This window comes from Octodon degus, unplaced genomic scaffold, assembly GCF_000260255.1.
Source record: "Octodon degus isolate 3935 unplaced genomic scaffold, OctDeg1.0 scaffold00060, whole genome shotgun sequence".
NCBI lineage: Eukaryota > Metazoa > Chordata > Mammalia > Rodentia > Octodontidae > Octodon > Octodon degus.
Window position 1 is genome coordinate 9,325,706 of NW_004524636.1, and position 20,330 is coordinate 9,346,035.

General features: G+C 40.3%; 1 protein-coding gene across 1 annotated transcript in view; it reads left to right on the forward strand.

Moving 5' to 3' along the window:
* Slx4ip (SLX4 interacting protein) overlaps positions 1 to 20,330 on the forward strand; it is a 185,073-nt gene that overhangs the window by 104,791 nt on the left and 59,952 nt on the right. Inside the window, exons 3-4 of the mRNA XM_023718648.1 lie at positions 10,367 to 10,456; positions 16,144 to 16,264. Of these exons, the coding sequence (XP_023574416.1) occupies positions 10,367 to 10,456; positions 16,144 to 16,264 (211 nt within the window). The remainder of the gene's footprint in view (positions 1 to 10,366; positions 10,457 to 16,143; positions 16,265 to 20,330) is intronic.

Consider the following 20,330-nt stretch of genomic DNA (forward strand, 5'->3'; position numbering starts at 1 on the left):
GCGCAGGGTAGCAGGAAACTCTCCGCACACTCACCGGACCTGGGCTAGGACTGGGTCTCATGTGCTTAATTTTTAGAGAGGCTAAATTCAAAACTGTATTCCAGACTATATTCATGTACACACACTAGATAAAATTGTGGACAAAATTATGGGGATAGATACTGTTGTTATTTACCAAACCCCATTTTGAGGCTATATAGGTCATAATTGATCCCAAATGTATTCCTGACCTGCCTACATGTTGCTAAATATGAATTCCAGTGTTTGCTTTCAATGCAAGTCAGAGCCCCTGATGTCAGGGTCCCTACAGATGAGTTCATAGTAATTTCTAGCAGCTTATCTTTTCATTTCATGTTCCCTGTGGCATAAATAATGAAGAAACATTCATATTTTTACTTGTCATCTGGTATGATTATAGGCTGGCTATTCATCTGCTTTTCTAAGAAGTAGTATGACCAGAGAAAGACTGCAAAAATAAGTATGAGACATTAGCTTTTAGTAGGAATACATGGAAACCCGTATCCCAGATACTTGTAAATCTTAAGGACCTGACAGTTCACAGTTTATATAAAATTCTGTAGAATTTGAGGCAAATTCTACCTTGGAAAGGGGGAAAGTGGATAAAAGCAAATGTTATTTCTTTTTTTATCCACTTATATTTGAACTTTCTGCCCACATTTTCTCAATGAATTCTCAAAACAACGCTGTAAAGTGTTTTTCATTATTGTCCCCATTGCTCAAGCCACCAGGACACAGCGCTGTAGTTGAACTGAAGTCTGTTCTTCCTCCAGCTACCATGACCTTCACAGCATCACATGCTCTTAGAACTGCCACAGCAGGGCCTGTAGATTTCATTGGAAAGAATCATTTTCTGAAAACCATTAGGGGAAAGACTTGAAAGAATGAGGCTAGTTCTCATCTTCCAGAGGGATAGAGAGAGTCTGTTCCTAGTGTACTGTCTGGCAGTGAGGGATATTGTAGAGTTTGTGCTTCTACTTAGAATTCAGCCCAAAGGATCCAGGGGCATTTGTTAACATTAAGTGATCCTTTTGCCAACACTGCTGTAGTTGACTGTTGCTTTACTCCCAGAGGGATATTGCTTTCCTTCTCAAACTTTCGTAGACAGACTGTACAACTTCCTATCAGTACCATGGGCAAGCAATTAAACTCTTAAAACCAGAGGCAATTTACTGAGGGACATCAGCCTCTCATTCCATCTTTTCCTCCTTTTAGAAGCTGTCATCAAACCCATTTGTTCTAGTTTTCCCTCATCTCTTTGTTACTTCTTTATGGTTTTCTCTTAGTAGACTGTCCCTAACCAACGTAATAAATCTTTTTGTAAAAAATGAGTTGATAGTTGCACATCTCTGACCTGTAGTCAGAGGTCCCACTATAGATGACAAGTAAGAGAGACACTGTGTCCTCCTCTAATTCCTTTTCATCCTAGACAAGTCACACCCTCCCCTACCTCTCTTTCAACCAGAAAAACTTGAGCTCAGAAAACAAGTGGCTTGGATCCACTTGCAATCAAGGAAGCTCTCTCTAATGCAGCTGGAATCACATCATCAAGCAGGGTTTCATCCCTGTGTCTCCTTCCACCTTATTGATGGGAAGGTGGGGAGATAACCAGTTGACTTTGAGCAGTGGGTCTTGGTTCCTCTTTCCGCACATAGCAGAAGCAACCTTAGTCATGAACTGTGAACTTGATTCTGTAGTCTTATTCTGAAATTCAAGTGCAAGAGAGAGGGAGACAATCCCTCCTAGAAAGAGAACAAGGAAGCTACTTGAGTAACTTTCATCACTATAATTTTCATTCACTTAACACACTTTATGAACATCTCTGTGCGAGATTTATTGCCAAGTGCTCACAACCTGAAGGTGACATAACACAGCTCCTTCCCACAGTCTGCCCAGTGGGAGAGGGATCGGTGCAGTCACCTATCTGCAGCCTGTGTAGTTTCCACAACAGAAATGTTACGGTTTTTGTATAGGTGTCCCCCGCAAGGCCTCATGAAGTCGTGGGGCAGCTTCTGGAGTTTGTGATTGATTATTGTTGGTGTGGATGCTGCACCTGCCCTGGGGCAGGTAATTTGCATTACAGTGTAAGTTGAGAAGAGAAGCCAGCTGCTTGAGCTGCTGCTACCTCTCCCTTGTGCTCTTGCTCTTTGCCACTGCCATGAAAGGTGCCATGAAAGATTGCCCTCTGCCCTGTGCCACTCTGCCTTGGAGCCAGCTGAGTGTGGACTGAAACCTCCAGTAACTGTGAGCTAAATAAATGTTTCCTTCCTTCATTTTGAGTGTCAGGTATTTGTCCCAGTAATGAGAGAAGAATAACTAAGACAAGAAGCATGAGCAAAGTGCTGTAGTGACACAGAAATGCTTGACCCTGCCAGAGGACCTTGTGCAGGGTTTTAGGGAAGAGCTCATTGTTGAGAAAGATTTTTGCCTCAGCCAACTCTCATAAAATGGGTCCATTTATGTGGTTCATACCGTGATTTCTAGCCATGTGACTGGCATTTTCTGGCATTCGTTGCCAAAACTAAACCATGCCTATGGGAGTCAGCACAGCAGGAAGTGTGAGTTATACCACTGCTAGCATGGCCACAGTGCACTGGTGCAGAACACGACAGAGTGCCAGACTCAGTGGCTCTGTTGTGACTTTTCCAGGAGGACAGACATGCATGGAGGTAGGATCTAAGCAGATGGCAGCAAACAAAAACTCTCAGTAGATGGGATCCTCAAGTGAAGGCTCCTGACGGAGGCCTGCTGAGTCCACATATTTTACACGTAGGGAGACAGGTACCTGAGGTGGGAGGTGTTATAGCCACTCCTAACAGGGACATCATCAGGAGAGAGGTACATGCTTTGAATTTTTTTCTGCAGGCCCTCCCCTCTCCCTTTGCATCAGAGGCTTTCTACAGGACTCCTCTACATGATGTGATCTCAGATTTAGGCTGTGTCTAATCTGTTGCTAGGGATATGGCGTATTCCTTGTACCTGGCCTGATGAGTACTTCCAGGTTGACAAGGTACCACACCAACAAAATCCAGCCACAATCACCAGGAGTCTTCTAAAACAGAAAGAGTCCTCTTAAGTTTCTCTGTTTCCAGAACACTGAGTGGTAATAGTTTCTGCTTCTCTGGGTTGTCATGAGAATTAAATGCAATAATGTTCAAAAAGGGCTTGGCAAGGCATCTTGCACACAATTAGTGTTCAATGAATCTTAACTACTGTTGGTGCCAGTTTGTATATATTCCCCCCAAATGACTCGTCTCCCACCTCCTGACCTGACACTAGCTCATTGTGTGTACCATCCAAAAAGTGTACTAATTTTGCTGATTTCCATTTTTCCCTTTACTCCCTCCCTTCTTCCTGGTACTGGGGTTGAACCCAGGGCCTCTTGCTGAGCTACATGCGAAAGCCTTTTGTTTTTTATTTTCAGACAGTCTCACTAAGTTGCCTAGGCTGGCCTCAAACTTGAGATCCTCCTGTCTCAGCCATCTTACCCTTGACCCACACTCTGGGATTATAGGTTTGAGCCACTATATCTGGCTGTTTTCTTTTGTTGAATGTCAATGCCAAGCTCAGATTTCTGGGACTCGTGTTTTACATGAGGATCAGGTCAACTGGTTTGTCTACATGTCTGCATTGACTTATCTTTAGCTCTTTGTCCTCTTGCTAAGGATTCTTAATGTCAGGAGACTTCTCTTCCCACCCTAACAACCCCATCCCAGTTTCTACATGATTTCTGGCTGCCTTCTGCTGCTGCAGCCTGTTCTTTTGTTTCCCTCTCTTTCCTTCTCCTTAACAAGACCTTCCACACCAGTGGGGTCTTCTTCCCTCACTGCACATCCTTCTCCTAACGGGCCACCGGTGGCTGGGTCACTGTCTGAGCTCTTGTTGCCTTCACTCAAGCGCGGAGTCAAGCTGCCTAGGGAAGGGAGTTCATTGGTTTCATTCAAAGTGTTTGGCTTTGGAACAGGTGCAAAGGAGGTGAGCTATAGCCATCACTCTTCAGGGTGAGGGGCTGCTTCTTAACTAAAGGGAAGTGGGTTCCAGGACAAGCAGGCTTACCTGTACTCTGTGTGAGATTTGGAAGTGTGTCCTGAGTGGCCTTCCTCAGAGAGGAAATCTTTCAGAGTGTTGTTTGATGGGAGACTGGATCAGCTTCTGATTCCTGGGTCTGTTACTCACTTGCTTTTGTGACCTTGAATTAGGTGTTACCCTTTGTATCCTACTTCCTTCTCTGTAAAATGAGATCTGTAGTTAACTGTCTTCTTAACAAGAAAGAATTAAATTGAATGCCTTGGGTAAAGCTTAGCATAATGCCTGGAACCAGGTGCTCTATAAATGATGCTTAAAAACACTGGGTTTTCTTTAATAAAACAAATGATTTTTCAATTTCACGCTGTAAGACATATATTCAATATTTTCTTAGGTCATTTTTGAGAATATTTACTGCCTCTCTTGAAACGTTTGGGTAGAATTAGTATTCTAGGAAGGAGAGGACCTTCAGAGGAAGCCTGTGGGTTCATTGTGGAGCCTGACTGAGATGTGCTCCCACTGGTGCCTTCTCACCTCCTGGACTCTGGCCAGCCTTTCAGTTTTCATATGGACAATTTGGAAACAGCCACATGCTACAAAAACTTAGGACCTTCATGGGACTTTTACCTAGACCTGTCATTGGCTTCATTTGATTCTTTTACTTTTGTTTTTCTTACCTATTTTTCCCATTTTTAATCTTTGCCTTGTTCCTTGAAGCTGCCTTAAGACCTTAACTTGAATGGGTAGATGAGCCCATGGCAGTTGTGTTCCTTCTCACAGTAGCCCCATGCATACAAGCCCTGCTCAGGCCCCATCACATTCTCTGACGCTGCCCTTCCTTCTCCCCTGAGGCTCAGTACCCATTTTCTCTTGTGAGGTTCCTGGGGGTAGCTCTGACCTTGTCTGTCTGCCTGGTCCTGATGATTCCTGGAGTCCACCCATGCACCAACCCCTATCTCAGCTTTTCATTCTGAGCCATCCTGCCCTGTGTGCCACGTCTGCTGCGGTTGCCCTGTGCTTCTGCATCTGGAAGGCTTTCTGTCCCCAGTGCATGCCAGGCCCTGAAGGGTGATGGCCATCTTGCTTTTTTCTCTTCTTGCTCTGCACGTCAACCTCCTCTGAGACTCCCCCTCTTCTCCTTGACTCCTCTCGGGCAGGGTTGTCACTTGGCCACCTGTGGTCCTTGGTGTGAGCTGTGTCATATTTCTGATCTGCCCTGTGGCTAACCCTCCTTCCCAGGCCCTGCCCTGGTGCCCCCTGAAACTCAGCAGGTGTGTAATGAACGAATTAATGAGGGAGTAAGAGAATGTGGGAACCTTTCCACATGGCTCAGATTTGACCCTGCTGTGGAGACACCTTCCTGTGTGAAACATTCACATTTCACCTTTATGTTACATGCAATGTAAAATTACAAGCCTGGCCCACCCTCCTCTGAAGACTTGGGGATAAGACAGTCAGTAGTGCAGCTCTGGAATTCTTAGGATAGAGACAGTAAAAAAAAAAAAAAAAAAAAAAAAAAAAAAAAAAGCCTCAGCATTATGGTGAGGTAATCCCAGGATCCTTGTTATTCCCGTTCTTCACAACTGGAAAATAACTGTCACTGGTGAAATCACAGTTGCTGCTACTCTGCAGTAAAAAGAGAGGAAGTTAATCCATGGTACATCAGTGCAGGGAACTGGGAGGAAAGTCCTGGTCCCTGAACCTCACTGTGCATGTAAGGAGGCAGTTTGCCTGGAACTCAGGGCCAGTTAGTTGTTCTGTAATTTGTTCATTCAACCTGTCATCCCTGGGATGTCAGGTTGTACATTAAATTTGAAGATGTCCTGTGTACTCATCCCTGGGATATGTAGTGGACAGAGGTGGACCTTGCCTGTCCTAGCGCTCACAGCCTAGCAGAAAGGACCCTTCATGGACCAGTCATTGAGTGCAGAAATTATAAACTAGAAAAAGTGTCTGGGCCAGAGGAGGATAAAGCAGACTGGGGAGAGGGGTGGGTGTTTAAGCAGAGGGTGAAAAAGTCAGGTATGAACTGTGGAGCTCTTGGGGTGGAGAGGAGAGTCCTCACCAGAGGCTGTGAGGCAGTGTTTGAGCTGCAGGATGAGTAGGTTTATAGGTTAGAGGTTGCCCTGGCAGATGCCATGAGAACTGGCTGTCATATTCCAAGTGGGAGATGATGGGAGCAGTAGCAAGAGATGTTTGAGAACACTTTAAAAACAAAATGGATAAGATCTGTTGCCAATTCCAGGGCTAGGGCTGGAGAAGACTTGGGGTAACCCCAGATTTGTGGCTGAGAGCCCCAATTCCTGAAGAAGCTGGGCCAGCCCCTGCCCTGCCCACGCACAGCCGAGTGTGTGGAGGGCAGAGCTGCTTCTCCTATCCTTGGCGCCGTCCATGAGGTGGCTCGCTTTTGTGTGGTAGTCAGCTCTGGCACAAGTGATGGTTACTGAGTTGCTCCTTTCCAGAGTGCTGGACAGTTTATCTTCTTGGAGGAGAATCTCCTCTCTATTAAGGAGGGTGCGAAAGGGAGGCTGTGCTGCCTGCTATGGTGAGAGGGTTTTTTTTTTAACTTCTGTTTACTCAGGAGAGAAAAGCAGCAAAGCTTTAAGAGCAGGAACCTTTAGAAAGGCGCAGCTGCTCTGATTAGTGTGGGAGCTGGAGCAGCAGCCAGGAAGTGGAGGTGACCAAGGTGGAGGAGGGGGTGCTGCTGAGCCACAGAGGCTTCCGGAGACCCAGGCAGGTTTGGTCATCTTCCTGGTGAATAAGACGGCATGATTCATTTTAAGTAAAAGGGAAAGACACTCTAATCTATTTATAACTAAACTTAGATTGGGTTATTTGCGATCAAAGTCGCCAAGTAGCGGGAAAAATACCAAAGGCACCTTACTGTTTGATTCTTTAGAAAGTCTCTGTGAGGGCCAGCGAGATAGCTCAGTAGTCTAAGCACCTGCCTGGAACATGCAAGGACCCGCATCGATCTCTGGTGCCACATGCCGTACTGGCTCCGCTGTGAGCCACTCACCAGAACCAGGCGTGTTGGCACATGCCTGTAATCCCAGCTCAGGGGAAGCTGAGACAGGAGAATCACTATGAGTCTGAGCTGAGTAGCAAGACCCTAGACCAAATAAATAAATGAACAAAAGATTTTTTTAAAAAATTTATTTAAAAAAATATATATATATAAATTTTTTTTGGCTTGCGACTCTTACCAGGCTTTGTTGTTCAGAGATCACTGTTTTTAAAAACTTTTTTTTTTTTTAGAATTATTTTTACTAGTGAAGGGGTAGAGAGAACTTGGTTTAGAGGAATGCCTACAGGAAACCCCAGTAGAGTGTATGTGAACCACATCTCACTACTTTAAGGGGACATTTGTTCCCAGTTCCCAGAACTTCAGTGGGCTTGTGATAAAATTTAGAGTTTCAGTAAACCTGGATGGAGAAGAAGATTGAATATTTTGATTGAGTTCCAATAAATGTAGTTTTTCTCTATGTTATTATGAAGTCTCAGAATACAGTAGCACTGGCAGTATTTTCCACCATTAGAAATTACAGCTCTTCATACTGGAGTTGTTGCAGAAATCTGAAAGTGTCATTTATATGCTTCACTACTTTGGATATGCAATGGCTTCTAGGTCCACTGTGGCGAAAGCCAGCACCTTCATAAATGTGACATAAAGCGCTGTATCTCAGATTGGCATTTTTAAAAATTTTGATAACTGTACTTCACTGTAGTCAGTTTTCTTTTTTATTCTGTATGTTATATATTTAAAAACATTCTGAGCAAGTTTATCAAGTTCCCAGCTGGCTAAAAAGATCCATGGCATATAGAAAGTGGCCAAGATCATGTAGTTCTGACCTGGGACCTCCACCTGGTGGCAGCACACTCCTTAAAGGTTAAATCTGTAATCAGCAGTTGAGAAGAAATTTTAAGTGTACTCGTGTGTGGTTTTCAAACATTTTTAGTACAGCCCACAATAAGAATTCAGCTTGCCGCCATATCAGTATACTCATGCTTATTTTTACAAGGCCCCTCTCAGCCTTGACACTAATTACAGCTGCGCATGGTGGTACACACCTGTAATCCCAGCCCTTAGGAAGCTGAGGCAGGAGGATCAGTTTGTGTTAGAGACCAGCCTGGGCTACATAAGTTCAAGAGCATAGCAAGACCTTATCTCAAAAATAAATAGAAAAATTACAAAAGCTATTCATGAAAAAGTGAGCAGTTGATTTTTTTTATTACATTGTAATATTCTCTTGATTCTTTCATTACAATAAAATTATAATTGCTACACACTGAATTGTACTTCAGTGGGCTGCAGTACGCTGACATCATATGAGTCCATAATTCCACACAGTTCAGAGACTTAATACCTACATTTTAAGTAACTACCAACAAATATAAATGCCTTTTATTTGAAATTATTACTAAGCTATAATTTATACACACATATATATTGAAAGGGACTGATATATAATGGATAATGCTTTTGAGATAAATTCATTTGACAATATCAGAAGTCTGAGGAGAGGTACTCCAGTGTGTAAATATACCATTTGTGTGTTCTGTTGATAGGCTGTAAAGTCATCATCAGTTCAGATTGTTATGAAAAATTTTCATGAACATCTTCATACATGTCTTTGTGTGCAAATAAGCTTTATATTGATTCATTCAGTAAACGAATTCAAGTTCACCTGTAAGAAAATGACAGACTTTTTGCCAGTGGGTTTTGTGAGAGCCTGGGCTGCTCAGGATCCTTACCCACACTCAGTGTTGAGTCAGTCTTCATTTCACTTAGCGTGATGAATATTGTAGCTGGATATCTTGGTGGTTGTCATTTGCACTTGTCTGATGGCTAATGATGTTAAACACATTTTTTCATGTACTTATTAACTATTCATTTATTTGTAAAGTCTGTTTAACAGAATTGTTTGTTTTTTCAGAATAATGTATGACTATTTTTATTTATTTATATTTTTATAAGTCTTTAAATAGCTTGAATACCAGTTCTTTATGTCAGATTTATTTATCTATTAATATATTTTTTCAATCTGAGGTATGCAGATCCACTTAACTAATGATATGTTTTTAGATGTGCACAAGTTTTTAAATTCCACATTGTTTATTTAAAATTTTTTTCTTCTTTAATATTTTCTAGATCCTGTTTAAGAAATCTTTTACTGCCCTAAAGATAAAAAAAATATAGGTTCTGGTGAAGCATGATGCTCTATGCCTGTAATCTCAGCACTCAAGAGACTAAGACAGGAAGATCACAGTGTATTCAAAACTAGCCTGAACTACATAGCATGACCCTGTCTCCAAAAGTAAAAGCAAAGAAAAAGAAAAAGGGAGAGAGGAAAGATGGGAGGAAGGGAGCAAGCAAGCAACCAGCTTGGTTTTGGCTTTTATGTTAAATCCTTAATTCATCTACAGTTAAGTACATACGATGTATATGATGTATATACATATACAATTAAGTAGATATGATGTATATACTGTATATGATTCCAATGTCAAGCTTCATTTTCTTTCTACATTTATATCTGTTGATCTAATACTTTTTGTTAAAACTATTTTCCTTTCACCTTTGAATTATAACATGGAATTTTTGGGGGAAAATTGTTTAGCTGAAGAGATACAAAAATGATGTTTCCTATAACCTGTAAACTGAGCCTCTGGGTCTCTGATACTCCTGATCTGTAATCTTTTCAGATTAATTTGGCCACACTTATGACTCTTATATTGCTTAGCACATGTGAGGATTATAAGGCTATAACTTTTCATGGGATTTGTAACTGTGGCTGTCCAGTATAGAGCCATTAGACTTATGAGGCTGTTTAGTTTAAAATTTGAATTTTCAGTCACAGTTTCCACATTCTGAGTGTCCTCATACTGCTTTTGGTGAGCCTACCCTTGAGCGGGCAAAGGTCCCCAAGTACCGGGTGGTGGAGGCTAGCCGTGTATGGTTTATTGTATGCTTAATGCAACAGCTTATATCTGTTCATTTCTATTTGGAAGAAAGATTTGCCTGAGCTATGCACAGAGTTAGTGTTTTCTGAAATGTATCTAGTCCTGACCTATTTTAACTTCTCTCGATACTGGGTAGGCTTCCTCTGTCATTGGGATATCTGCACACCCCCTTTCCACTATAAATGTTAAGCTCATGAAATAGTAGCCTATGACCTGTAACCCTGTCCCATATTAAGATTTCCATCCACTGGTGAACTCTGCTGTCATTTCATCATGAGCAGCCACATAGGAATTTGTGTGATTTTTCTCTCATTTACTGTGTAAACCACACACTGACTTTGCCTTTGGTATCTTTCAGTGCAGAGATTTTGCTGTCCTGGTAGATCTTCATGTATCACCACAAGGGTCAAACAAAGATACCAGCTGGTTTTCCGAACAGAAGAAAGAGGTACTGTTTAAATACAAATAGCTACACTTCCTAGACATATTAGTTCTTTCCTATTTTCATTTCCATTAGTGGGAGAAAGATTTGACTTATATTTAACCCTTTAAAATATTTGTTGTGTTTCCAGTGACAGACATATATGTAGCCGTTTGATTTCTCATCAGAAACTGATGTTTCCATGTGCCTTTTGTGCTGGTCTTTGGCCAACTGATGGATTTTGGTGCTAGGGATGGAACCCAGGGCCTTCCTATATATCAGGAAAGCACTCTACAGCTGACCTATATACTCATCCCAGACTGTTATTTAAACCCAAAATTTCTCACTCCTTTGTTTTGAGAGAAAGGGTCCTTTATATTAAGAAGGAAGAAGTTGAAGAAACTGTTCCAGCAAGCAGGAGTTCTGACGTGATTTGTTGGGAAGGGTGAAGGTGGTACCTGAAATAGATGTGGAGGCTAAAGTCCCTGTCTTAAATCCTCTCCTTTTATAGTCTGCTGTCCTTCTTGGTGGTGAACGAGAGACCAGTGAGGCAGTAGTTCCCTGTTCCCTCTTTTATACTGGTCAGTCAGGAGGGCAGATAGTTGGGTATGAATGTAAACTTGACCCTTGAACAACACAAGTTTGGACTGCATGGATCTAGTTATACACAGAATTTATTTTTGGAGATTTGTAATAGTTTGAAGAAAACTTATAAATCTTATATCCTAGAAACATTGGAAGAACTAAGAAAGAGTGGGATATATCTCGAGTGCATAAAATACATAAAGATATTAGTCTATTTTATCATTTCCTACTATAAAATATATATAAACCTTTTCTAAAGAGTTTGTCCAAAGTTATATACATCAACACAATGTGCATGGCACAATGTGTAGTTGCACCAGGTATTAATAAGTATAAAGATCAATTTTAAATTATAACTGCATAAGATTAACTATAGAACATATCATACTATATAATAATTTCATGTCATCAGTGCTTTTGTGGTGAGCTTAATGTTGCAGATATCTGAGTAATTGTAACATGAGTCAGTTTCACATGAGCAGTTAGTCTTTCCAGTAAGTCGCACATCAACATAGAATGTTTTTAACTGGACATAATGGCACATGCCTCTAACCTCAAGCCAAAGCAGGAGGATCACAAGTTTAAGGCCATCTTGCAGCTTAGCATGACCAAAATAAATTTTTTAAAAGGGCTGTGACTGTTGCTCAGTGGTTGGACTTGGTGATCATGTGTGAGTCCCTGGATTCAATCTCCAGTACCTGCCCCCATGATCTCTTATGGTTCTGTTTTCATCATGTATAATGCATGGAACATATAAAATATATATTAATTGACTGTCAGTGATAAAGCATCCAGTCAATAGCAGGCAATTAATAGTTAAGTTTCAGGGGAGTCAAAAGTTATACTTGGATTTCTATCTCTGCAGGTGATCAGGTCCCAAAGCCCCTGTGGTGTTCAGGTGTCATCTGTATGATCTTTGACCTTGCAGAGTAGCAGAGCTTCATCTTCGCATCTGCAAATGCAGGGGATTGGCCAGACACTGCCCGAGTCCCTTTTTGGTCCTGAACTGCTACGTTTTCACTGCTGTGCTTGAACCTTTTCAGGTGCATTTGATTCTCATCACAGACTTTGCTTCCTTTTCCAGATCTCTGCTTACCTTAAGTTAGGGGTAACCAAGCAATGGTTTTTATATAACTTTCAAAATACTGTATTTTGTTCCCTCTGTGATACTCATTTATACAATTACTTTTTAGAGCAAGAAATAAAAGTATATTTTATTAGAAAGCTAATATTACATGGAGAAGTTAGTAGCCAAAAAAAAAAAAAAAAAAAAAAATCTTTCCTGTCTTATAACTGTTTTCAGTTGGTTTTTAGAAGTCACTGTAAAATTCTCCTACCCTTCTCCTCCCTTGAAAATTGCTAAGTAATATTTTCAGTCAATAAGTCATATCATCAGGACTTTACTGTCATTAGTTTGCAAAGGATTCCTGGTGACCTGCAGCTGAGAAGGTAGACATCACTGTTAGCGTGATGGAATTTATCATTGTGGTAGTGCACTGTAGATTCTCCTCTCCAGGTCTTAGTATTTTGCAGGCCAGCATCTCGTACTGCCCCGCCCCTTCATAGAATTCCAGGCATTCACTTAGTGACACATGTCTGCATGATTCACATCAGTTCATTCATTTCACCAGAGTGAGTAATAGTTCACCCAGGAGGAATCTTACCCAGAAAGCTTCAGATCTGACTTATATCAAAGTTGTTCCAGAATGCACCATTCCAGGCTCAGATTTTCCTGTATTCTCCCTTAGTTTTACCATGTTGTGCTTATACCCATTGTGTTGATACTTAGTCAGTTTTGCCGAAGAGATAGTTGATGGGACTTCTTTTAGGGACGGGGCTATATGAATCACTTCCCAGGCAAAGCATGAGGCTGGAATTTTTCATTGTGCCATATACAACTACATCGCTCCACCTAGCACCTACTCAGGCATTGTTCCAAGAAGAACCTACTTCAGGGCAGCGAGACATGACTTAGCATGGATGTACCATGCAGGATCAGACCTGCAGCAGCAGCTGCACAGGTCTGGCCAGCAAGCTCAGTTTTCCTCTCAAAGAAAAGTAGATGGTTTGCTGCCTCAACTTTAAGTGCCTCCTTTAAAATATATGCTCACTGACACTGAAATTACCCTGGGATGCTTTGTGTATGCATCTATGAAAGGAGAAGAGCGCACTGAACATAGGTTATGACTTTACTCCGTGTTCAGTGTCTCAATGCTTTTATCATTTTTATCTTTAGATCATCTCATGATTGGGATTCCATGGGCAGCCAGTTTGATTGCATTTTAACAGTCACTTTATATAGTAAGAGCCTAAGAATATCCTGTTCCTGTTTGAAAAAGGAGCTAATTACATGTATTAAACATATGTTTATCTTGAGACCAGCACAAGTAGTCTTTGTACCCAAACAGTTGAACTCAAACTGTTCCACTTGGATTCTCAAAGAAGCAAGCATAGGCGCATTAGACTTATGAGATGCCATGTAAGATGCCACTCTGTCTTTGCACTGTCCCCCACATCTTGCCAGCAGCGCTTTTTATACACCACTCTGGCTCTGAAGAGGCTGCTTTGCAAAGTGTGGTGTAGTTAGTTACTGGTGTGTGTACCACCTTGCACCCTGACTGTCTTTTATTTGTGAGACTTACCCCAGGGAAGGAAAGCTTCATAACTATAGGAAGAAACTTTCTGCTATAAGCCTGTGCTCTATTTTTGTCATACTATTTTTAGTTCAAGCCTTATAGGGTATTTATGGCCAAATTTTAGCAATCCTTGTTTCCATGTATGTCTTTCACATATTTTCTAGCTCAGTCATACGTAAGCTCTGCATGTGAAGCAAAATTCTTTAATTGCTAAAACAGCAATACAAGTCAAGGCTGCCTTTCTGTTGTGTGAACAATGCCAAAACACTCAGCTGTAAACAGATACCTCTATTCCACGAGGCTCTGACTGTATCTTTGGACTGCAAAGTGAAAATCAGGAGAGAGGAGTGCAGTGTTTGTGTTTCATCTAGAAACTCCTTGTTGTGGAATAAATCAAGGGTTTTGCATACTGTTTGAGGTATACAGATGTTTGCAGTAAAGGAAGTCTTGCTGTGGTTGTTCTTCAGAGCAGCTTACAACTCTGTTCATGTTTTACTGTGTAAAGAATCTTAAGAGAAAACCTGAAATGACATTGCAAGAAACCAGCAAAACAGGTTTGAGGTGACCTGTGCAGCTCTTAGCCTTGCTGCAGCTTTCCTGAATTGGATTTATCCGTCTTTGGGTATCAGTTTTGTATGTAGTTTGCCCCACTTCCTACAGTAGTTTGCATTTTCATGGTAGTGCAGGAAACACCACACAGTATATCTTTCCAATGTGTGGTTGGGCTTTTGAATTTCTTGTTTATCTTTTTATAAAAATGACAAATATATGAGCCAGTTGACATATCTCTTAATGATAAAGCATGCTGAAACTGAATTAACACCTGCGTTTCTATTACCTTATAAATATTGAGCTAGAGTAATGAGAGAAGTTGAATTATATTCATCATTAGCAGATGTATATAACACAAGTTCAACAAAAGCCAGGGGACGTATACAGTGTCATCTGAAAAGAGTGTGAGAAAAAATTAGATTACCCATTTCCAGTTTTCTGTGTCACCCATTGCTCAGTGTTTTTCCTTCTTCAGTACCTGTGTAAACCTGAGGCCAGAAACAAATGAATAATGGTAATTAAAATTTTTAAATCAAATTTGAAGACTGGGAAGTTTTTATATAATTGCTGGCTCTTCTTGAACAGGTTGAAAGATCTGGCAACACCAAGCCTCTAAACAGAAAAGTGCTGTTATACCACGGGGATTGCCCCTGTGGTCTGGGTCCCCTGCCACCTGTGCCCACCCACAGGATATGAACTTGTTTTTACGCTGGCTGCTTCCCCAGACAGGCCACCAGGGGTGTGTTTGGGGGCCTTGCTCCCAGCCACCTTGGCCTAAGACATGTCTCTTCCATTCACAGTGTAACAACTGTTTGATATTTATGGGAATACATTTTTTTACCTCAGTGATTTTATTACCATGTCATCCTGAGTTTTATAGTGAATTAAGCTTTCTTATTTCTACCCTTGTAAAAAACATGAAACGAATTTCTCACATCACACCATGAAGCAACCTCATATTTTTTTAAATTTTATTGAGAAACAAATAGCAATGAGACAGTTTCAAAACAGATTAGTAGGACAGTTACAATAATTAATACATTATATATTGTTGTCTTCATAGTAGTTATTCACAGTACAAGATGCAAACATGATATCCTGTCTAAACACCATTATTACAAATCTTTCTTCTCATTGAATTAAGAGAAAGTAGCTGTATGTCCTATTTTGTATATACAAATACAAAATGGTCCTTCATTTATATCCCCTTTTTTTGTTTAGTTTTGTCAGAAATGGGTATTCCATTGCCATTTCAATATTGTAGGTGATTGAATTCAGCATAGATTAGAAGATGCAGAAGCCACTACAAACACACTCAGCCACATTGTCTTTGACAAAGGGGCCAAACATGCTTACTGAAAGAAAGATAGCCTCTTTAACAAATGGTGCTAGAAAAACTGGCTCTCTACATGCCAAAAACTAAAATTTGACCCAGGTCTATCACCATGCACTAAGCTAAAGTCAAAATGCATTAAAGATTTAAAACATTAAATCTCTTGTTGTTGTTGTTTTTTGTTTTGTTTTGTTTTGTTTTAATGTATTTAGTACAGAGACTTACTGTGCAGGTTGGACTCGTAGTGATCTTCCTGTTTTCAGCCTCTTCAGCACTAGGATTACAGGTGTGTGCCACCACCCCAGTATTCAGTTGCCAGCTCAGCACATCCGGAGGTGGGGCTGGCACAGCATGCAGGGATCCAACCCTGGGCCCAGTGCTTGCCTGAGCAAGCACTTAGTCCACTGAGCCATCTCACTGGTCCTTACAACATGGACAAACCTTCATAGCAAATTTACATCTGTGCTGTTACCCACAAATATGTAACATTCCTTTTCAACATTCATAGTTAAATTAAAAGGCAAAGTGTTGATTTTTTAATGTGTAAGATGTTAACTTTTGCATTGCGTTAAATTAGAAAGTTATATCCAGTTTTTTATTTACTTTAGGAAATCTGTTTGCTATTAAAAGAAACTATTGATTCAAGAGTTAAGGAGTACTTTGAAGTCCGTAAACAGCACAAGCCATCAAATACAGAATTCACAAGATCCTGTCCTTTGTCCTTAAAAGGTAAGCTTACAAAGCACTTTGATTTTGGATGGAGAAAACAGAATTTTTGCTTTGTGGAGATGGCAATTATATTTGCCTCTGTCATGTTAGTATAGTGATACATTTAAAAAGTATGTTGTAATGAAGATACTTTGTTTGGGTAAAGAAAATTAACCGAAAAGCCCTGAAGGGCTTTTAACAGTAGGCAAAATATATCAAAATAGCAAATGAAACATTCCTAAGGAAATTGTAAATTTTTTAAAGATTTTTTTATTTTGGACAAATAGTCTTATAAATGGATATGTTAATACTGACTTAGATTGACTTGGAGTTTTATACTTTCAAAAAAATGTTCATATATGCCATCCTATTTCTGAGGTTGTCAATTGGGTCGTTTTATCCACAGGGAATGCTTGATGATGATGTCTATAGACAGCTTGGGTTGTTGTAGCTGCCAAGGGTTGCACTGCTAGTGGCATGTAGTAGGTGTGGACCAGGGATGACACTGTGTACCTATAGCCTTTCACCACCTAAAGAATTAGCCCCAAAACATGAAGAGAACCAAAGTTGAGATATACATTCTGTTTCCTCACAACACAATGGCCGTATCTTTGAATTCTGAGTGAATAAGGCAAGAATCTGCAAGATTAAGTGTCTTCTCAAGTAACAGATCACCTTGTGGAAGACAGTCATTTATTTAGGATCATGTCCTCTTATTTTCTCCCTGGGCCCTAGCTCTTAACCCAGTGCCTAATGCTTACAAGTCACCATGTTACGCTGAAAGAGTGGTTAACTGATAAATGACAGAACCGAAACTCAGACCACAGTTGTGACTTCCACCTCGGTGTTCTTCCTCGTCAGTGTTGTGTTTTTAGTATTCTTTTTCTTTTTTAGGCCAGCATTTCATGGCACTCTTTGAAATACGGTCAAGCAGCATTAATTCTCAGTGGACAGTGGCAAGGCCACTGTGAGCCCTCACTATGCTAATATAATACCTCTTAGAAAAATACTGCATCAGGTACGCTCTGAAGGCCTCCTTGCTCCACAGTACTCACCCTGGCATAGATGGTATGTAGACGAGCTGAATAATTTTACTCAAGCCAAGTGGAATATTTCATCCAGACAGCATTGTATTGGATGATGCTTGTTAGTTTGTCACTAGCAGTACTGTGAATCTTGAGGAAAACTAAGAGTTTGCATCCTGCACACCCCACTAGACCTCACATGCCCTGTTTTCGGACTGTTTCAAAAGCAAGAGAACAGAGCAGGCTTGCAAGGCCTCTGTCTCCAGCGTGATCAGTTCTGTGGCTGGCTTGGTCAGTGCTAACTTTCAGCTAGCCCATCGTGGCCTCCCCTGACTGCAGCATGAAGGAGCTGTAGGCTTAACCTTCCCAGTCTTCCTCCCGGGGAGGGATCACAGTTCTCCCATCAAGGTGAAAAGCAAACCCTTTCCTAAGCTTTTTCTGGGAAGATTCTTGTTTTTAAACAGAAAAGTAGTCTGTCTGTACAAGCTTATAACCTATTTTTTCCCACCAAGTATGTATTACAAGTCTTTTCACATCGTACATGGCACCATTTTTAAAATCTTTTTTGTTGTGATAAAATGTATATAACATACAATTTGCCATTTTAGCCGTTCTAAATTGTACATGTTAACAGTGTGAAATAAATTTACTTTTTTTTTTCCTTGTGAGACAAAAAAGGGATTTATTTCACCATGCAGGTCAGGCTGGCCTGGGACTTACCGTATAGCCCAGGCTGGCCTCAATTTGCAGCCATCCTCCTGCTCCGGGTTCCTGAGTGCTGGCAATACAAGCTTATGCAACCATGCCTGGCACACTTACGTTGTTGTACAATCATTACTGTTACTTGTCTCCAAAACTTGTCATCCTGGACTGAATCTTCATAACCGTTAAATAGTAATTCCCCATTTTGTACTTTCCTGGCCTCTGGTAGCAAACATTCTAGTTTATGGCTCTGAGCATTTGAATTTTGAATTTTCTAGTTACCTTACATAAGTATAATTATACAAGATTTGCCCTTTTCTACCTGACTTATTTCATGTAGCATAATGTTTTCAAAGTTCCTATTTGTAGTGTTTATCAGAATTTTGTTTCTTTTTAAGTTCAGATGGTAGTCCATTGTAATATCCAGTGAATGCCTGCTGAATTTGTATTCAGTCATCTATCAGTGGACGCTTGGGGGTCCACTTATTTTTTAAAGATTGATTGATTGATTGATTGATTGATTGATTGATTTGGTACAGGATCTCACTATGCAGCTTGCACTCAGTGATCCTCCTGTCTCAGCCTCCCTGGCACTGAGATTACAGCCCTACACCACCATGCCCAGTTTTAGTGGCTGGCACGGCACAGGGCCAATGTGGCCTGCAGTACTGGGAATTGAACCCAGGTCCTTGTGCTTGCCTGTGCTTAGACCACCAAGCTATCTCCTGGGGCTGGGTTTCCACTTTTTGGCCATTGTGAATAAAACTGCTATAAACTTTAGATCATACATAATGCTCCGTTCAAGACTCTGCTTTTAGTCCTTTGGAATATAGACCTACAAGTAGAAATGCTGAATTATATGGTAATTCCATTCAGGTTTTTTGAGATACTGTATATTGTTTTCCATAGTGATTATGTCATTTCACGTTCACACCAACTATATGTGAGGGTTTTTCTCTACATTCATGCCAACAACTTAGTTTTTATTTTGGTAGTAGCTGTTCTTATATATGTGAAGCAGTATCTCAGTGTGATTTTGATTGGTATTTCCCTAATGAGTAGTCATGTTTGCTGTCTTGTCTTTGTCAACTGTTAGCATATCTTCTTTAGAGAAATGTCTGTGTTCTTCATTCATTTTTGTTGTTGTTTAATATTGAGAACTGAACTCAGGACCTTGTGCTTGTCAGTCAGGCACTTGTGCTACTGAACTATAACCCCAGACCCTCTTCAATTGGGTTGTTGGTTGATTGTTTTGAGCTGTAGAAGTTCTTTATATATTCTAAATATTCCTTATTGAACTTACGATTGGCAACTATTTTCTCCCATTCTGAGGTTTTTATTTTCATTTTCTTACAGTAAGCTGATACAAAAAAATCACTAACTTTAATACTGTAGCCACTTTATCTATTTCTTCTTCTATTTCCCTTACCGATGATGAGATATTTAGGAAATCATTGCTGAATCCAATGTCATCAAGTTTCCCTTAAATTTTCTTTCAAAAATAAAAGAAATTGTACATTAGCCTTTATAGCCAACCACTTATTCTACTTTGAGTTAATCTTGGTACAGGATTAAAGGTAAAAGCCTAACTTCATTCTTTTGCAGATGGTTTCTCTGTTTTCTTAGCACCACTTGTTGAAGAGACTATCCTTTCTTCATAGAACAGTCTTGGAATTCTTGCTGAAGATCATTGGCCTACATATATGATGGTTTATTGTTGGGTTTTCCATTCTTTTCCACTGGTCTGTATGTCTGTCCATATGCACTGTGAAACTAGCTATATTTTTAAATTTTTATTTTTTTAAAGAGAGTAAAAAATAGTATTAAAACTGCAAAATTACGAATGATACAGAATTTCCCTGAACAAAATATTATGAATTTCACAGTATTTGTTGCATTGCATAGTGTTGTCTTCACATTAATTGTTCATATTGCCAGATGTATGCATGCAAAATTGGAAGATGAAATATGCAAGAAATTAAGAAGAGAAAAAGGTCAAAGAATTCAGAAAAGGAGACAAAATCAATTAAGCATTAACTACTCCTTTCCATAGACCAGCAGAAATCCACAGTACAGTTGTCCAAGCCATCCTGCTTACATACAGACATATCTCTTTCCTCCACTTCCTCTCTTGTCCTTCTCATCAAGTTAATTCCTTCTTTTTGAACAGATTCATTCCCTTTTCCCAGAATCTGTTTTACCCCACAGATTTTTTTCTGTTTCAGGTTCTCACACTAAGGAGACAATGTTTACACATGCAGGTCTGATTTATTTCACTTCAGAGTGTGAACTCTAGTTGCATCCATTTACTGATAAATGCCTCAAATTGATCCTTTTTTATAGCTGAATAATACTCCATT